We start from the raw sequence: 15,516 nt of genomic DNA, 5'->3' as shown, positions 1-15,516 counted from the left end.
GAATTACTGCTTTCTCAAAAGAGGTTATAATCTTGGTTTTAAGTATAATGAGGTAAGGAACTTCATGGAATACTTCTAGTTATAGGTACTCTGCTACTGTACCCCCTGAGTAACCACTGCCGCTGTAGCTGGACACCCTTCAGGTGAGCACTTGGCTCTGGGCTCAAGGACAGAACTGGCACAGCCTCATCCTGAAGACTGAGCCAAAGAGAGTGTGTTCTCCCCAGGCTCCAACAGGAAGTAGCTTGGAGGAGGGGGGGTTATTTGTTCATGCAGACAGTAAACCCTTGTGTCCTTAACTTCACTGCCCTTAAGTTACCAGCCCTGTGTAAGTTGAGAAGTGATTATCCTAACTCCAGGCTCCAACATTCCGTGCTGCCCTGAGCCTGGCAGGACTGAGTGTAGTCTCAGTGACAAGGAAGGCAGGTGAGAGCAGAAACTGGGGAGTAGAGAGTTGGACTGCAGCTGAGCTTTGGAAAAGAAAAAGCATGGTACTACCTCAGTGTTTCTCAAGTTAACAAATTTAAAAGTTTAGCCTAGCTTGCAAGAAATTAAATTTTGTGGAACTTCTGACTCAAAACTGCTTTGTCTACAATAAAAGGATGAAATGCTTTGAGATTCAGAACAAAGAAAGCACTTTAAGCCTGTTAGAAAATAGATTTTATTTAGCATTATAAAGAAACCCAGATAAATTATTGCATGGCATTCTACAAATTCTTAAAAGCAAGCCCGTAATTATTAAGTGTATTAAGTGAAAATAGTGAGATAATTGCTTCCAGTTAGAATCAAGTTTTTGTATTCAATTTTACCTTAGAGACCATATTACACTGAAACTTTTCCCTTATCTTCCCTCCATTTAAGAAGGCTTTATGCTGACATTAGATTTTTGCAGTGAGTTTCTTGGACTGATCAAGGAGTTCCCACCTTGCAATTGTTGAGAGATGAACTTCATCGGGCCCATCTGCTAGGCGCAAGGTGCGTATGGACGCGAACCTGTGGGGGAGAGCTGAGTTAGGGCTGCGTTCCTGACCTGCCACAGCAGCCACACAGGCTCACACGGGAGCTCTCAGCCCTTTTGACACTCCTTGCTTTGGAAAGTGCTATCACATGGGAGATACTGCAGCAAAATCTTTCTGACAGGATTGAGATGGATGGGCTGGGAATTCAGAAGTTTCGCTTCTCCTCAAGGCCATAAGAGGTAACATTACATTTTAGAAGCACATCCTCTTTACTGCTGACAAGAACTATGTTAGGTTCAGTGCCAGCTTTTACTTTCTGTAAGGCTAATTGCACTAGAAAAACAATTGTTTTAAATTCTATAGCTTAAAGGGACACACACTATTATTTCATGCTGAGGTGAAACACCATGTACTGGTGTTACAAATTGTAACAGAAACGTAAAAGAAATGCTTAGAATCTACAGGAAATCTTCTTTTACTCACATGAATGCCAAAGGAAAATCCTGGGAAACTCCAGCTCCACCACACACTTGAACTGCACAGTCAATCACTTTAAGTACAGCTCGTGGAACAACCACTTTGGTCATGGCTACCTGTAATTAGAAGAACTCACATTATCAGTAATAGTTTCATAAGCAAGTGGAAATATTTACCCAACATTTCTATTGAATATTGGTATCTCTTAGTACATTCCTTCCTCTTGGGGTTGGATGAGAGCTCTGCTGTTCCCGTTCCCAGGGTATGGTAAAACTGTTTCCAGTCACTCAAAACTATATTACTATGTTGAGACAAGCAAGCAATGCTTGAACAGATTCATCTGTTTCCAGCCGAGATCACTCACCAATCTTCTGACAATTAAAAGCATATCTTAAGGCTGTTTTCAACATGGAGTTATTCTCTACACTTAGAATAATAATATTTAACAATATGTTTTACCTTGTCTTTTAACCAGCTAAATGCACAGGCATCGCATCCACTAAGTCCTAGCTATCAAAAAATAACATTTACCTCTCTCCTTGCTCTTCTGTTGCCCAACATGTCGATCTTGCGGGCTGTATGTAGTGTGAGCAGGCGAGCCTGTTCTATGCTAAGACGGCATTCGGCAATCCAGTGGGCAACAACTTCCTGCAGAGCCCAAAGCCAACATCAGGACATCAGTTAATGCCTCTGAGCACACATGGAACTGCCCCTCTTCCTCAGCATGAGCACATTCAGTCAACCTACAGCCACTCATGTGCAAATTAAAGCATATCTAATATCAGGCACAATAAAACATTAGACTAACAGAAATATTAAAGATAGAGCAATTCTTCTCCTGCCAGGAAACAAGAAAAAGGGAAAACTTGTGGATTCTGGCATGTGATTAGACCCTACTGTGTGCTGGCCATTTTCCTGAAGCTCATCCATAGCTGCTTTTTCCCTCCCTGCTTTCCTTTACCCCTTACCGTCCCTCACAGCCTTCTTGCCATATAATAAACCCCAGTATACAGAAATAGGGGGGTGAAAGGGGAGAGGAATTCCTTGTTCTGCTTAAACTGGTGGTGTGTGGTGCGTGACACATAGAAGCAAACAGCTGCAGGGTGGTGCCTGTTGCCTCTGATGGTAAATTAGATAAATTCTCTGTATCCAAAATAAAGTTATGATCTTGGCAGCCCTGCTCTTCTTGGCTAATTCCCCCCTGCAGCCAACATACCACAGGAGAAACAAATGTGTGATGCTTGTCAGTGCAAAAGCTGTTTGGAGCCTGAGCCAGCCTCAGGGACACAATTCTAGGGCTGGTTTTGTAGGACACACAAGCAAATGTGCAACACTTGCTGCAGTGCAGTCTGGAAGCCCACCTTGGCTGGTGCCAGCAAAGGTGATCTGAACCTGGGTGGGGTGTTGAGTTCTTCTCAGTTAACAGCTCCTGGGGTCATAAATGATGGCCTGGGTGGGGACAGGCACACTGGTACTCAAGGAAGCCACCAGCCTCACCTTGTTACCCATCCTCACTGTGAAGAACCTGCATGGGCTTGGCAGCTGCCTCCAGGTCAGGCCTGTGGCTTCATCAAACATCACTGTTACTTCAACAAGCTTCTGCGAGCCAGAGTGTGGCTCATGCACCTCTTACTCATTCTAGGTTATGTTGGTGAAAGGAAGTTGGGAAATTACATGGCTGGAAATATAGATATGTAAAATTGCTCCCTCTGGATTTGCACAAACAATTCAATACAATCTGTGCCAGGATACTGATTCAGTTTGTTCTTTCCATTGCTTTTACTAGTTTTTTTCAATAAAGGCATCCTAGCTGTTGGGTGAGATTAAGGAATGTTTGAAATGTGACAGGCCAGCTAGCAAACTCTGATGGTTCTTATATAAAACACACTGTCATATTTTTTATTATTTATCAAGCTCTTGCTCATGAAACAGTATGTCAATCCTGAGCAAGGTAAGAGCAAGGATCTCCAATCTGCCCTTGATGTGGTCTGTACTTTCAAAAGCAACTATAAATATTTAATCAAAGAAGTAAAATTTTATTTGAAAATTAGACCCCTCAGTGTCTCCCGTGATTGTGAATGGAGACAGCCAGGTGACAGAATGGACACACAAAAATGGTGAATTCAGATAGTAACTACAGAAACACAAACTACATGCCTGAAGAAATACCTGTCCAAATCGATCAGGAAAAGCCTTGCATTATGGTTTGTTTCTTTTTTCCCTTTGCCACCCCAAATTTTATGAATAGGAATTCAAGATTAGGGCACAGCTGCTGCCCTGCCCATTATTTGCCCACACAAGGCTGTGTGGGCAAAACAAGGGTCAGCGTGTGGAGTGTGTGAACTGAGCCAAAGAGGGACGGTGCTTACGTGCTGATAGAGTTTCTTGCCGAAGGTCTCGCGCTGGGCCGCGCGCTGGCACAGGATCTCCAGAGCGGCCTCGGCCGCACCGAGGGACCGCATGCAGTGATGGATCCGGCCTGGCCCCAGCCGGCCCTGGGCTATCTCAAACCCCCTGCCCTCTCCTGGTTGGAAAGAAAAACAGGCGCTGCAGACTCTGTGATTCCCTCTTGAAAGGGTCCAAGACCCAAGCAGAACTGGTCCCATAGCAAAATAAAAGAACCAGAGGAGAAATAGAAGAAATCAATATCTACACTAAGTGAGAGAAATAGAGCAGAGTTCTCCCTGCAGGGGATCACAGTGCTTGCTTGCTTGTTACTTCTTTTTCAGTTCTGCCACGTATGGACCATGGAGTGCATCAGGACATTCTTTCTAAAAGTCTGTTAAGTCTACAAGACCTGCTTTTGGGGGAAGAACAGCACACACAGACTTTGCTTTGCTCTACTTCAGGGCAATGATACTTGTGTGACAGCCAAAGCTGCCCTGCCTCCTTCTACTCTAAATAAGGGACATTCAAGCAACAGGTAGGCTGCCAAAAGGAAGAGTGGGCTCTCTCAACTGACCTGAGATGTTTAAAATAACTTAAGGTGATTCATAACACAAACCACTGTCTCATAAAGCTTGGTTCATTGTTGTATGTATTAAAAATTAATCAGTGCTGAAACTCACCCAGTATTATATTGGAGACAGGTACTCGCACGTCATTGAAGTGTATCTCAAAATGTCCTCCATGGATCTCATCTACAAAGATAGAAAACACAACAGCAGGGTAAAATGAAGGAGGATAAAAATACAGGCCTCCAGTTCCTAGCCCTCCTTCTATAGATCCATTTTTACTGATTTATTTCATACACAATATTTATTAGTATAACTGCAGCTTCTGACCTGCTAAAAAATTAATACATGTATAGCTGATAAATATGATCACCTACCCATGTAGCCAAACACTGAGAGAGGTCTTATCAGCTTCAGCCCTGGGGTGTCCATGGGAACAATAATCATACTGTGCTGATTGTACCTGATCAAGACAAAAAGCACAGTTAAATCTGAGCCTCCCTTTTGTCTGCCCCTTCTGGTTTTTTTTATTTTCCATCCTCAATTTAGGACTTGCATAAAGCCAGTGCTGAGATTTACCTGTACCACCTGCACCATCCTGCCCACACAGTTTGGCTTCTTGACCCACCAGTCAACAAGTGTATTAGTATGTATTAGTGGCACCTAATGCACCATGACTGAGAAACTCCTGCTGCTGTCACTTCTGTGTACACAGTTCTGTATCACCCAGTCAGTTCCTCCCCCTCTACCTTTCTGTTTTGTTCTCAAAACCAGTTTATCAGAATCTTGGCTTGCCTAGAGTTTAGGAAAGAGAAATCCGTCCCCATGTTTACATTCCTTCAAAACATTTAAGGTCAGCTTTTAGTCACACAGAACTGGAGGTGATGCCCCAGGTCTCTGAATTTAGTCTCCAGTTCTAGCAAGTGGAGTGTCACATAATCCCCCCCATTAACTTCTCTTCAGCTTCTAAGAGCTCAACATATGCCACTGTCTGTACAAATTTCCAGGCAAACCTTCCTGGGTGCTGTGTGCAAGTTACCAATTGCTTCTTGGTGGAACCTAGCCAAACCTAAAAACTTCAGATTATCCATGGGATTTGGGCTAAAATCCCTCTTAGATATAAATGTCACAATTCTTTTGCATTACAAGCTGTGTGATGTTAATAGCACCAGGCATGTAGCATTTTATTCATTACTTGTATAAATTTTTGCAAAGCTTGCAATTCTAATCTAGTAACAAATTGAACGTGTTTTTGTCAAAGAGGAAGAGGTAAAGCTTATATTTACACATATAGAAATAAAATGAGTAGGTCTGATTTAAGATGTGCAATGCTCTCTGCTTACACAGCTTCACCTTACCAATTCCCCATGTTTCAGATTTAACTTTCTGTATCTACAGATAACTTTGTGGAAAACTTAATCAGTAACTTCAGGTCTCTGATGTGCCACTTGTACCCATTCTGCTCAGGGAAGCGCTGAAATTTTTGGTTTTATTATTTAAGCATTATTATTTATTATTTCATTCTTCCTGGTGTTAATTGTTTTATACACTACACTTAAAAAATTTATGTAAGCCAGAGTTGTTGGTTGTTGATGCAGACTAAACAACTGATGCAGACTAAAATCCATGTGACCAAGATAAAGCAAGTGAAGCCCCCAAAATATCCTGATCCAATTCATCACACAGCTGCAGAAATACTGGTGCATTGCTGGTGCAATGGAGAGAGGTGGGAAGCATGCCAATGAAAGATGGTAACAGTGGAAAGGTTTGGAGGACTCAGTCAACAGATTCTGACAGCAAAACAGGAACTCAGGCTACAACAGAGAAGTGCTGAGGTTTAAAACATCCCTCTAATTTAGGAGCACATCCAACTGGTCAAGGCAATTAATGGCATTTCACTTTATAAAATTTTTGCAAGCAGTGACTTCTCCAGGGAACAAGTTTTTGGAAATTCTGAATCTCCTAGGAATTCCTACCTGGATGCTGATGAGTTTTTGGTTTTGCCCATTACAATTGCCACTTTGCAATTCGGGTTTCCAGCACCTTAAAAAAAGTGGCAAACACAAAAACTGTTTTTAGCATAAAATCTCAATGTCAAATCAAATGAAGTTTCATAAGAAGAAACCCTACTCCCTTCCTTTTGTGAGGCAGAAAATGCAATCTACCCCTGTGTTTATCTTCTGAATATCACACTGAAAGAAAATACATATTAATACTTAACATGTAAAAGGGATCTGACTTGTGGGAAGGGGAACATGAAAAGCTAAACATCCAAACCCTCCAGGTTCATCACCTATTCCTGTGAAAAGGGAACAAGAAGGTACTTGAAATGGAATCTGATTACTTCAGTCTCCATTACAGCTGAGCAAATAAGTGTGATACAACAGCACATCTATCAAGGTGACATGCTGCCATTTCAAAAGTAAAATTTTCAAAAAACTTCTTCAACTTATAAAGACTGGAGGGTCTATGTGGGAATGAAACACCAATCACACTTTAATTATGCAGAGAAAGCTATCAAATGGTTACTATGATAACTTTGCTACTACTTCAGCAGAGCTTCTCTGGAATGCAGAATTTCTCCCTCTTTACAAAAATGATTTTAGATTTCACTTTGAAGAAAGATCTGAGTGAAAATTGTTACCTGAAAATAGCCTGCTAGCACTTCAAGCCATTCATAACATTACTTAAGATGTTTCTTCTTATGGACATATTTATTAAGCCTTTGTAGCATAAAGACAGCACTTTAATGTACTAGTTCTGAAGAAGATTCTACCATTGATTAAAATAACATTTCTATGATCTTTAATCCTCCCTGTCTTTTTCTTTAAATGTTTCTTAGTACCAAATCATGCTGTCATTCCTTTCAAAGCCTCCCACAAACAATAAAGCTAGGGAAAATACCTTATGGATATAGCAATCAGTAATTTTTTAGTGCAGATGACAAGCTTTGTAGAGATTCAGTTCAAGGCTTGATCTGTAGCAGCTTATCTGATGTTAGAAGCAAATACAACTTTATGACTTTGCTGGCAGCTGTTCTTACAAGGCTTGGGAGACTCTGGACAATACAACCACCTGGCTTTGAGCTGAGCCACTTCCTCCTACAGCCAACTGTGATGGGAAGTGGGAGAGAGATGTATTTAATTGTGATGAACACTGTCTGTTTGGAGGGCCAGACTGCCAGATGTTTACTTTCCTCTTTTGCAATATGGTATTCAGCCACTGTCTCCAGAGGGGGCTTACAGAGTGGCCCATGAGCTATACAATGCCAACAAGCTAAAAATCCCAGTGAAAAGCTTTGGGCAGGGGCATAAATCAACTTGGGGGAAAAAAAAAACCACCAAAACAAACTGGATCCCAAACAATTGGCTCACTTGGGCAACTGCAACAAGCAGCTGATCAACCCCAAATGACCTCAACATATTCTTTGCCAGGTACTATCTTGCACAGGGAAATGTCACCCCTGCACAAGGGGTATTTGACTCTTCTCCTTTTCAATGGAAGGTAAAGAATTGCACAACTGCTATTTTCTTAAATAGACCTATGTTCAAGTGAGGTTTACAACAAAATATATTTTAACTTTCTGGAAACTCCTGAAAAACTGTTTTGTAAACAATCCTCAATCTCTGCTTCAAAACAAAGAGCAAACTTAACCATGTTGTATGAAAAAAAACCCCAAAACACTCACAAAACCTCAGAAGAAGCCTTCATGTTGAACTCAGCAAGGAATTCACTGAGAGCTGGACATCTGGTTAGATGTTCTAAATCATTTGTACACATTTCTGGAAGGCAAATGAATACCTCCATCTTATATGTGCTTGTTCCAATCTAAGCACAGATTCCTGGCCCTTCTACTCCTTAGAGTCTAAAGTCCTGAAAAACTAAAATAAACTTTATGTCACTTCAACCCATAAAAGACAGAAAAAAGTTCTGGTGTAATGCAAGACTCTGAAAAGCTCCAGTGCTTTGGATGGAATGCAAACAGCCTGAATGGAATAAACATCCCTTTTGTAAATGACATTTTCACATCACTTACAGAATTCAAAGATATTGCTGGAGGATGGAGAGGAAGAGTCAGAGAAGCCTATTATTTTGGTAGGAGTCAGAAGTAGTTTTAGAAAGAAAACACAAGATTGAAGAAACACTAGATAATTCAGAAGGTCAGTTTTAATCATATTCCCATATTGATGAGCTTTCAATAAAGTTTTCAATGTATATGACTGCACAAACCAAAACTTTTGGACCATAATGCCACTACACTGGTAAACATCTTCAGTTTAACTAACTTCTTATACTTTTGAACTCTTCATAGCAATCCCTCACATAGTGAGGCAAATATAGTATTTTAAAATGTGCTTAGTGTTGATCACAATCCCATTAGAAGCCTAATCTTTGCTATCAGAGGTATAACATGCTTAAGTTTACTGATATTCACACAATCAACTTATACAGGTTCTTTCTGGTGGAGAGACTACTAAATGTGGCCACCTTTGAGTACCACCTGTACTTGAGGAATCTGCCATAAAGTCTGCTCTCAGAAGTCAGCAGCACTTTAATTCTTACAATGTATTTATTTTTCACTGTTCAGCCTTCAATTTCTAGTCTAAGATGACTAAGGCCAGACAAACTACTGCCTGAATGCTGAATACCTGTGATTTTTGCTACATTGGCTGCTGTACCCCTCAGCCCAGCCGGTTACTTCTCTCTGCTAAAGGTCAGGGGTCTGTGGTGGCTTACAGACCTTCCAAGACTGGCACTGACAAACACATGTTCTGGACTCCTCTACAAGAAGAAACTGGTCTTGTAGGACCAACACCCTTAGTAGGGTAGATGGCAGCGTGGTAATGATTGTTGGAATGTGGGAGTCTCTTGATGGAGAAAAGGGACACACACAGGCACATCCCACCAAGAGCCCACAGTCATTTCTACCCACTAGCATATTGTATTCCAAAGTTTTATCTCAACGTTCTCCAGATAACAGTGCAGGCAGCTGGTTCATGGAGGGCAAAGACTAAGCTGTAGCTGCAAGCAAACACGCAATGCTGGGGCTGTGCAGCTGCAAGGGCTTTGCAGTCCTGCCACTGAATGTGGCTGCTGGTCACTCCCAGCTGGAGCTCACAGGCTCTGATGGTGACAGTGAGAGAAGCTGATCTGCTTAGGAATGTTTTTTTTCCTTGCCTTTATGCCACTTTCACACAGCCATAAGTGTTTTTTGTACCTATTTTGTACTCACTTACTAAATAAGTTTTGTTATTTTTGATCCTACTGAAATACACACATGACAATATTATTTCTTTACTCTGACTGGTTGTCCGTGCACCCCTGAGAAATTACAAGGAGCTGAGGAACTGCAATAAGCAAGGCAGGATTCACATGAATGGCCTTCCTACAGCCTGCCCACAGAACCTCTTGGGCACTTTTGCAGGCAACACACAATTCCCTGGGAGCATTCTCAGCTCTAGTCTGATTATTCCATCTTCTTGGAGACCCTATTGATACAAAGCCTATCCAAAACTGAAAGTTTCATTTGTTTTAAAGAGATATAGCTCAGGCCTCAAAGCCATGACATGATCTATGAGGAGAGGGCTGGGAAGGAGCTCAAGCATCTTATCTGCCACTGTGAAGAGCACTACTGAAGTACTGTGATGACTCAAGATGAAAGCATTGCAAAAATATGCACAAATATTGTGGCACTCTTCCTTTAGCCTGTAATTCCTCTCCCAGCCCACTTTGTCATTCTGAAACAAAATATAGCATGTGGAAAACATCTGCCCATTACATTCTTAGCTGCCCATTTTTAAAAATCTTTCCTTTCACAGACAGAAGGTTAATCCAGTCATGACAGGTGTACCAGAGCGCCAAAAACCCCCAAAATCTACCTCTGGTCTTCTTAATATGTCTCTCTGTTGCTGGGCTTCGACATTGCATTTACTGAAGCTCATTAGGTTGTTACCCAATCCAGGATAATTCAAACAGGTCACTAATTTGATTATGAGATTGACTGGCAACATTCAAACCTCTGAGAACTCTCCCCCAGGATGCAGGACTATCTCCTTGTACTCTGGCTGACAATCTGCCACTTGCCTTCACATATTTTCCTTACCATCTTTCTAGTTTCACATACTGAAAAAAGCTCTTTCCCCAACCTCACAAAAAGCAACTCATATTTCTATTGTATCCCCTAAAAAGTTATATAAGGAGGGGATGTAAGGATCCCTTAAAATTTTATACAGTCAAGATCAAAAGCACAGTACTGCCCTGAGGAAAGACCCTGTGGTGTCTGGGGCAGTAACTCAGCCCCAGATGCACCTCCTTTCTAGCCTTTTCTCCTTTTTAATGTGTTGTTTGATAAAAGCCTCTTGATGATGTGTAAAAAATTTGGACTTCCAGGAATAAAACCACAAACAATAAAGAGAAGCAGTTAGAGTGTCCTGACCTTCCAAAGAGCAGTCATAGTCTGTTGGAACAGGAAGGAATGTAGGAAGTGTACATGCTCAACACAAGAAGAGTCTCCAGGAAAGCACAGCTTTTAAAAGTATTTTTTTAAAACTGTCAAGTCAAAATGAAAGTGCAACGGACTTCCACATGAGGGTGTGGTGTTTGAAGACAAAATACAATGTGTCAGAGCAATTTAGATCACTTCACTGAGGCGTGTCTCAGTTGCAGTACCTGCTACTCGTCTGACGACAAAAGGTTAGTTTTGTTTTAATCCTTACTGTTCTGCATATTCGATGATATCTTCTTTGCATACATTTACTCTTAGTTAAGTATAATTTCACAAAGGCATGTCTCCTTTCCAGAATCAAAGTTAGATTTGCTCAGGAGCAGGACAGAATACTGCTTAATTTATCAGAGGAAAAAAACTGTCTGTTCAAACTAGGGATATTGATTTAATTCACCATCACTCATACAATCCCACATCAAGTTTAAACACACAGAAACACTGAATTTCTATCTGACTGGAAGGCTGAAATAATTCTGCAAGAAAACATGCAGTTGCAGATTTAATATATTTATTAGCATACCTTCTAGAAAACACTGTTTGAAAAACCAGCAGCTTCTGAGCTATTTGTGTACTTGTGGGCACTTTGTACATGATAAAATTCCTTTCTATCATAACATTCTGAGAAGCTCCAGCTGGAAGATGCAGCGTACCCACAGCAATCTGCTTCTGTAAGAAATCCCACATGGGCATGGCTCACTGTGTGGGATGGAGACTAAACAAAGTTTTTCCACCACTCTTCAGTGCCCAACTCTCATGGGATTGCTTGGCTGTTTGCAATGGGCATATGCACGTATGCCTGAGAAACAGCCCTACCAGGAAAAACAAATGCGAACAGGTATGGGAGCCAAAACATTTCAGATAATTTTGTTTCTGTTGTAAACTCAGGGCAGACAAAAGCTTATCAGGCAGCGGAGCACAGTCACAGCCAAACTGGTTTGTCATACACAGACTTTTAAAGTTTTCCCTGAATTGTTTACTGGTTTGCTTTCAAGTAAATTTGCCAGTGATCCAATTTGATTAAATGTTCTGTATTAAGTCTTTTAAGACCACAACGAAATCTTTTCATTTAACTTCTATTTTTCCTCAAATCTCAGCTAAATGGATTAAACTCTTCATGCTGCAGTTTTCCTTCTACTAAAAAAAAAAAAAAAAAAAAAATTATTTTGCTGTTGATTATTAAATCTCTCCTCAAAGTACTATAAAGCTGCAAAAGATTACTGCTGCTGGAGAATCCTGCTAAAACAGCTTTTTAGGCATAGAACAGACAACCCTTTGCCAAAGCATGAAGTAGAGCGACTGTACTTTTCCATTCTGCACATCTCATTAAGGCAACAATATAAAGAACAAATTGCAAGACTTAAAAAGGAGTAATCATTTTTTAAAGTTTGATGGGGAGTGTTTTGAAATGTTAACAGAATAATACAACAAAGTCATTAAAGATGGAGCCAAACCAGATAGTTAATTTCAAACTAATACACTTTTGAAAAAAACTTGGCTAGAAAAATCACGGAAGAAATGAACAAAAATTAAAATTATTATTTTCTCTCTATTTAATTATTCTGCATTCCTTATTATGAGATCAATCATCAACTTACTTTTTCCTAAAAAAACTTTAAGAGACATTTGGCAGCCCTTCATTTAAACAATTGTCTTAGAAACAGAAATGGTAGTTGCATTTTTCTTTCAGGCTTGAAACAACCAAATCGTAGCTCTGGAGTAGAATATCAGATAATGATCTGCTTTCAGCAATATTGACCTCAAATTCTGAACACTGCATATGATGACAAAATGGGGATATATTTTTCATTCTCACCTGATTTTTGCTACTGCTTCTAAGAAACCTTAATCCCATTTATTACAAGGGAACAGAGTACTGCAGAACTGTATTTTACAACAGACAGAATTTCAGCACGTTAGTCACTGAACACAGTTGCAGGAAAAGAAAAAAATAATGCAGGACATGAACTTGCTTCAGATGCAATCTGAAGATACAAATACTTAAATCTTCAACCTTAAACTGGCAGTGGGAAGCCAGCCTCAGTGTTTACAGAGTAAATCTATCATGAGATTGTATTTGAAAAACCAGCAGAGTTTGGAGCTGTTTGGGTACTTGTGGGCACTTTGTATGTGATAAATTTCCTTTCTGTTTTAACATCCTGAGAAGCTCCAGCTGGAAGATGCAGTGTACCCACAGCAATCTGCTTCTGTAAGAAATTCCACCTGGGCACGGCTTGCTGTGTGGGATGGAGACTAAATTAAGCTTGTTCTGCTGCTGTTCAGCAACTAACCCCCTGCTGTGCTTTTTGTAATGGGCTTATACAGTGTACTTGAGAAACAAACAAAAACACTTTCCTTGAACTATATTCATATCCAAAATTTGTCAAGATTTATGACAGGAGGCAGCTGCTTGTCTCAGCTGTAATCTGTTCATATTCCTCTTACACCTGATTGTAACAGCATTTACAGCATTCAGCTGGTATTCCTTTGCTTTGCAGAGGCTGGAGAGGGGAAGGTGCAATTCCAACCCCATAAAGGTAGAGATAGAGTTATGTGCAATGGAATATTGTCAAACATAATACAGTCAGAGCAGTTAAAGCAATGATGGCTCCTCGATTCAAATACGGAAATCAGTGAGGGGCACTCCAAGCATTTTACAATCTGAAATGCTAAGGGTAAGGAAAGTATTTCAATTTAATCCATTTTACAGGTATTGCCAACACTGATGTCCTCAGTTACCCAATTCATGTGAGAACTTGAGATGGTCTGCTCTGCTTCTGTTACTGTCTAGCTTCCCTTTGATTATTCACAAATGTATTCTGAATATCTAAGTTCCTTAAATTTGAGATGTATAACCAGCCCTGAAGAAGGGTTTTAGGTTTCAAAAGAAATTTTAGAAATTTTAAACCTGGTATTACTTCTTTAATGTTCCCTTTTCCCCACATTTTTGTGTCTTGTAGCTTTGCACTGTCTGAGATATGAATAACTCAACAGATTACTGGATTGAAGATGAGGAGGATGATCTCAACCCTTTTATAGATTACAATAGCTATGAGCTTCTCTGTGAAAAAGGTGATGTAAGAAATTTCAGGAAATTATTCCTCCCAGTGTTCTATGCACTCGCTTTCACGGTTGGAGTGGCTGGAAACTCATTAGTGGTTGCAATTTACGCCTACTGCAAGAAACCCAAGACCAAGACAGACGTGTACATCATGCACCTTGCCATTGCTGATCTGCTCCTGCTCTTCACCCTCCCTTTTTGGGCTGCAAATGCAGTGCAGGGATGGGAACTTGGAAACATGATGTGCAAGCTCACTTCTTCTCTGTACACCATGAATTTCAGCTCCAGCATGCTGTTCCTGGCCTGTATCAGCGTGGATAGGTACAGGGCCACTTCTGACTCCCAGGGCCACAGAAGAGTTGGCAAACACTGCAGTATCACCTGCATCTGTGTCTGGCTGGCTGCCACCTTCCTCAGTATCCCAGAGCTGATATTTAATCAAGTCAAGAAACACAATGAGAGGAACGAATGCCTTCCTGTATTTCCGATGAACATGGAAACACTCTTAAAATCAACCATTCAAATCCTGGAAATTATCCTGGAATTTCTGCTTCCTTTCCTAGTAATGCTGATCTGCTATTCTGCTACTGCTCGGGCAATCTTTAGGTCTGCAAATGTTAAGAAGTCCAGGCCTTTCAAGGTTCTGCTGGCAGTAGTGGCTACTTTCATTGTCACCCAGCTACCCTACAACATCGTGAAGCTGTGGCGAGCCATAGACATCATCTACATGTTGGTTACAGACTGCCACACCAGTAAAACCATAGATGTGGCACTCCAGGTCACCAAGAGCATTGCTTTGTCCCATGCCTGCCTCAACCCTCTCCTCTACGCCTTCCTGGGCGCCTCTTTCAAAATGCACATCATGAAAATCGCAAAAAATTATGGGTACTGGAGGAGACAACAGCAGAATGGAAGACCTGAAGAAATTTCTATGAATTATGAAGACCCTACTGAAGAAACAATCAGTTTCACTATATAGGCCCTCTATTGCTTCCATCATCTTATATAACCAAGGAAACTGTTAAATAATTCCAGGGGGTATTGCTTCTACAGCTGTTTCTCTGCAAGTCAGCTTTCAGATGAATTTCTGAACCTGCTTGAACCTGCCAATACACCACAAAGCACTTCAAAATGGAATGTGTTTATCAGAATCAAAGAAGAACTGAATACTGAAACCCCTAGAAACAACCTGAGATATTTGCTAAAAAACAATATCAACAAACTCAAACAAAAAAACCCACCACAACAAAACCCAAATTTCAAAGTGTCACAGTACTAGGCAATTAAGTAACTGTGTAATGAACAACCTGTACACATGTGATTAAAACAGAGGAAAAAACCCATCACCAAACAACAGGAACCTTTGTACCAGAGGTTAATAGTCTTGTATTTCTCCAACTATTTTGTAAAACTTTAGAACTTTTGCCTAACAGTTCAGCTCCATTTCTCAACTCAACTATCATTCCATAGATATCCTTGCAGATTGAAATTTAGTACAAGCTTATGGCTGAGAATTGAGAGGGAGAAAGAGGAGGGAAAAGCCTTGTGTTTCTACAAATGTAT

The 15,516-nt window shown here is 40.6% G+C and overlaps 2 protein-coding genes across 2 annotated transcripts in view; one reads left to right on the top strand and one right to left on the bottom strand.

Moving 5' to 3' along the window:
• Positions 1-643: 643 nt before the first annotated feature.
• Positions 644-15,516, bottom strand: part of ACAD11 (acyl-CoA dehydrogenase family member 11) — a 28,362-nt gene continuing 13,489 nt past the window's right edge. The window contains exons 14-20 of the mRNA XM_021531239.2: positions 6,367-6,433; positions 4,768-4,853; positions 4,505-4,576; positions 3,806-3,960; positions 1,968-2,084; positions 1,443-1,552; positions 644-993 (exon numbers count right to left, since the gene is read on the bottom strand). Coding sequence (XP_021386914.2) covers positions 879-993; positions 1,443-1,552; positions 1,968-2,084; positions 3,806-3,960; positions 4,505-4,576; positions 4,768-4,853; positions 6,367-6,433 — 722 coding nt within the window. The 3' untranslated portion in view covers positions 644-878. The remainder of the gene's footprint in view (positions 994-1,442; positions 1,553-1,967; positions 2,085-3,805; positions 3,961-4,504; positions 4,577-4,767; positions 4,854-6,366; positions 6,434-15,516) is intronic.
• On the top strand, positions 11,039-14,932 carry ACKR4 (atypical chemokine receptor 4). Its single transcript, XM_021531242.2, has 2 exons — positions 11,039-11,083; positions 13,853-14,932. Exon 2 carries the CDS (start codon positions 13,871-13,873, stop codon positions 14,930-14,932), a length of 1,062 nt encoding a protein of 353 aa, XP_021386917.1. The 5' UTR covers positions 11,039-11,083; positions 13,853-13,870.

This window comes from Lonchura striata, chromosome 1 (assembly GCF_046129695.1).
Source record: "Lonchura striata isolate bLonStr1 chromosome 1, bLonStr1.mat, whole genome shotgun sequence".
In the NCBI taxonomy this organism is placed as follows: domain Eukaryota; kingdom Metazoa; phylum Chordata; class Aves; order Passeriformes; family Estrildidae; genus Lonchura; species Lonchura striata.
This window is presented reverse-complemented; position numbering and strand designations above follow the sequence as displayed.

Coding starts and splice junctions, on each gene's coding strand:
- ACKR4 (XM_021531242.2), top strand. CDS start 13,871: ATGAATAACTCAACAGATTACTGGATTGAAGATGAGGAGGATGATCTC.